This window comes from Austrofundulus limnaeus, unplaced genomic scaffold (assembly GCF_001266775.1).
Source record: "Austrofundulus limnaeus strain Quisiro unplaced genomic scaffold, Austrofundulus_limnaeus-1.0 Scaffold23, whole genome shotgun sequence".
Classification (NCBI taxonomy): domain Eukaryota; kingdom Metazoa; phylum Chordata; class Actinopteri; order Cyprinodontiformes; family Rivulidae; genus Austrofundulus; species Austrofundulus limnaeus.
The window spans coordinates 3,073,788-3,078,262 of NW_013952425.1; the positions used below are offsets into that span (position 1 = coordinate 3,073,788).

The following is a 4,475-nucleotide window of genomic DNA, read 5'->3' on the forward strand; positions in this document are numbered from 1 at the left end:
CCCCCACACACACACACAAAGATTAGGTATTTATTTTTTAAATCAATGATTCACTCTCGCACTAAATATCACCTGGATTTATCTTGTCTCTGTTTCTGTTTTCTTCTTATTTCTCTTTTGACTGTCCCCTTCAGAATTTGCTGATTCTGGTGAGTTATTCCTCTGATTTTTGTGTCGTCCCCCCGCTCCCGTCCCCTCCACCCCTCTCTTTGTATATTAAAATAAATAAATCTGTCTGTCCTCATTCCAACAGTCAGGATGCGAGTCTCTAATCTAATGTCTTATGTCTACGTTTCCTGAGCGCCACTGTGCCGTCTGTCAGCTCTGTACTGTCCATCCCTGCAGACTCCCYCATACTGTGGATGCATCTCCCCCCACCCCACTGGAAAAACCCACCCTGTGAATCATTTCTGTATTGTTTTCCTCATTGCCCCGACTCCTCTCTCTCCTCTCCACAGAAAGCGGTGATGCAGATGTTTTGAAGTGGTATTTTTGTGGTTGTAAACAATACTTTACTCGTTGTAGAAAGGTCCACGAGTGATTTGGGTTCAGAAAAGTAGAATCTGACTGTGACGAGTCACGTTTTGTGAACCTGGAGATCACTGTTGGTTTTGCAGACTTGTGCAGCAGGCGCAGAAGCCTGACTGGGAACAGAAACTAAACACGTGTAAAATAACAGAATATTTGCCCAAAATTAAAAGCATTAAGCCCAGAAACACTGCAAAAACAGGAAAAATTCCTACAGGGCTACCAGAGKAGCAAAAATCATCTTTCATATTTTTAAGCCAACACGATTTCAAAATAAATGTTAACAAGTTACAGGTTTGTTGGTTGCTTTTTTATTTTACCTTATAATTTTTTTATTTTACTTTTTTTTTTTTACAGTTTCTGTTTTAATATGTAGTGAGACCAGAAATTTTGGTAGTCGCTAAAGAACAGTTTATAGTGGCTGGAAGTCTGTTTAGAAAAAGAAACCGTTCCTAAACATWTTAGCAATGGATGCACCCAAATCTGATTCTGCCAATCATGGAATATTAAAGCAACKTTGTTCACGGCGCTCAATRAGCTACGTACCTCAACTCTCTCTAAATAAGACAAGCGTTTCTATGGTGAGAAGTGAAAACGTAATGTTTCGGGATTTCAGGTCRTCATGACTTTGGGTTCCGCCAGAAWGTTCTGRTTATTGCACAAAACAAAATTTAAAGCTTGTCTTCGCTTTAAACAAGTATTATCATTCGAATTTAGTTTTAAAACACACACACAAAAAAGAAAATCCTCTGATTATTTTCACACATTTTATTTTGAAACAAACAACACACTAATGGCCAGAACTCTGCAGTTTTCACTCATTTACAGGCCAGCGGTCACTCTTTCAGAGATGAGGATGTTCTCATTCTTGATAGAGAGGAACGTTGGTTTGAGAGAGGAGTAAAAGAAGCCATTTTTGTGAAGAAAGACCGTCCWTCATTAAACAGAGGTGGAGGCCTCCGTTTTCAGTTGTCCCCCTCCTACAGCGCGGCTATTGCCAGTATCACTCCACCCCCTGTTAACAATAGGTGTTAATTAGGTGTCAACGATAGCCATGTGATGTGAGTATCAGTCACATGGAGGCAGGGCTTAAAAGCCTGAATTTTGCCTGAAACTCTCAGACTGAAGAAGTCTCTTGGAGGAGAGACGAAACGTTTCATTAGAGAAGAACCCGTCCAGAGGACCTATACAATTTTTTTCTTTTTGATTTTTTACCTGGATTACTGAGAAGCATCAGGACAAACAACACACTGATTTTTTAATCAGTTTTTAAATTTAAGTTTTAAAAACAGAAAAAACTAATAGGTTTTCACTTTTAAATTTTGTTTTGAAAAACAAAATCCAAAAAACGGACCATTCTCTGTTACCAGAGAAATAAAAAAAACATTTTACGTTATTTATCAGGTAGAAATATTGCTGCTGAAAGTGCTACAGTTAGCTATGACTACTATTTGTTCTTCCAAATACAGCAGAATACCATAAACAAATATTTAAAGATAAATTTATGTTGATGTAAACGTTTAAGACTGGAGTTGTTTTAAGATGGGTGAAGCTCAGACTAGCTGTTAGCTCTTCAGTCACAATTAATTGCGATTTTTTTCCCCWAACTGAAGTTACTCAAACAGCTATCTACGACAGGTAAGATATTAACCGCTCGTATTTAAAAAAATCCAGTCTCCTCGCTGCTGATCTTTGTGAGTGTTTCTGTTAGCGGTGTCCTCGAGTCAGATTGTGTCTGGATCAGCGTTCAGGAGAGACGATGAGTCATCTCTCTCACTTGGTCAGGTTTGTGCTTCGTTCATGAACCGGTGCAACTTTTTTCTCTTTACATCGTCAGAACTTGAGTCAATAAGAACTTGACAGAAATATATCTAACTTTTTTTTTCTCCTCTTGTAGCCGTTATCGACTTTAAACGTTCTCCTCCTAGCACTTCCTGTGTTTACTCAGCTTCTGAGTTTTGGCCGTCCACCCTGCAAGAGTTAATGTCTTAGTGTTGGAACAGACTTTTAGCTTTTCGTGTTTTTCCACTTGACGGAGCATCACGATGTAGTTCCAGGCGCAGAGACCACCATCTTCTCTTTGGAGCGGCATCAAATATTGAACTGCAGAGCGAGTCGGGAAGCRAACAGGACGGAGTGGATCTCTGCACTCAGGACTCAGGCTGCGTTTGTGCCTTTGGCTCGAGCTCCTCCAATAAGCCCACCGTCCGAGTGCACGTCTAAAGCCGGAGTCCGCCTCGGCATGGGCAAGAGTGAAACCAAATGTCTTATTTACAGAGTGCTACTTTTCACATGGTCGCCATCTTGTAGAGATAAACGAGCACTCATATTGAAGTTGAGACATCTTTGTTGGGTCATGTAGACGTCCTCAGCAGGCTGAGAGGAAATCGGTCAAGGTCATCCGTGTAAACAACGATGCAAACGTTTTAACGGGTTATCAAGTGGGTCTGAGGAAGGCAYGGCTCGTGGTTTTGATGCAAACAAAAAATAAGGTGTCTGAATTTCTTTGTATTTGTATTTTAAGCAACCATTTAGAATTGGTGTGCTCACCCTGACGCTGCCTCCACCAGCAGTCCCAGGCCCACATTGATCACAGGGYTCAATAATGCACTCACTGTCCCTCACCCCCTGGGCGATGGAAATGCATTTTCCATTTCTACTGATAAAAATGTATTGACGTTTTATTTTATTTCTCCTCTCGTGTCAACTCTGCTCGTCCATCGCTCATCGTGGCAGCTCACTAGCAGTGAAACGCCACACTATTGCAGGGAAACACTTTCTGGAAAGTTTTTAATTATTGTTCCTCATCTGGGGCCAAAGTTTGAGTTCCTGCCATGCTCACTGCAGCCCTCCATTAAAACAGGACATACCAAAACTTAAAGTGCCTGTGACATCAAATTTTTGTAATAAATATGAATGTAATTTTGGGAAGATAACATTAATAATATATTGTAAAAAAGATTTCATGCCGCTGAGATGAACAGTTGTTGAGATATTTGCATGTGAAGTAACAGGAAGTGATGTCAAAGGGGAACGTCGGAATGTAAACAGATCATTGCTAAAATGGCTAACAACACAGACTGTAGAGAAGAATCTGATGTTTCTTTAGATTATTTTAATCACTATCATAGAGAGATGAGAGAGTCATAATATTGTTTAAATAAACAAAATCTTTCTCAGAGTTCCCCTTTGATGTCACTTCCTGTTTCATTTTAGCTGAGCCAAATTCAAAAGGAAATATGCCAGTTATATGGCATAAAGGGTAAAATCTTGTGTATTATGCCTAGTTTCTTCAATATAAATATATTTTCTTTGACTTTTTGTATTTTGTGGATATGCATGTCACAGGCACTTTAAGGACCAAACCATACGGTGACAAAAACTGAACATAAAGAATTCAGGGCAAGTGGAAAGTGGCAACACCTGGGCTGGAGGCTGATTAGTAATTAGTGACAGGTGAGGGTAATGTGCAAACACAAAGAGCTAACTGAGGGTACAGAGAACACATGATATGATACAATACAGTAAACTGTCTTAGCATTAGTAGCGTTAGATGCAGTTAGCCTTGATGTCTAACRCTAACCACTGCTAACGCTACTAATGCGTCAGAAAATAGTACTTAAAACCTAAATTCAAATTGAGTTCATAACAAAAATTTGGGTGGTGCCTGTGGTCAAGCAGTTCAAAGTGCAGCTCAGACAGTGACTGCATGTGCATATTTGTTGTCTTATAGGGAAGTTTTAGCTGCATTGGAGTGTTATCAGTTGCTTCTGTCTCACGATGATGACATCATAACATGAGCCGAGCACCAACAACAAAGGCTGCGTTCCATTCCAAAATACCTAAATGTGAACTTCAGCATTTAAGTTTAAACTTTTAGATTTAGATTTAAACATTTAGAAATAGGATTTAATATTTAAATATATTTTTAGCATCATGCACAAGGG

At 39.5% G+C, this 4,475-nt stretch overlaps 1 protein-coding gene across 1 annotated transcript in view; it reads left to right on the forward strand.

Annotated features, from left to right (window-relative positions):
• The window catches only part of LOC106514873 (sodium/potassium/calcium exchanger 2), a gene marked incomplete at its 5' end in the record, with an annotated part of 57,130 nt that overhangs the window by 24,698 nt on the left and 27,957 nt on the right, over nucleotides 1–4,475 (forward strand). The window contains 1 exon segment of the mRNA XM_014004397.1: nucleotides 135–149. Coding sequence (XP_013859851.1) covers nucleotides 135–149 — 15 coding nt within the window.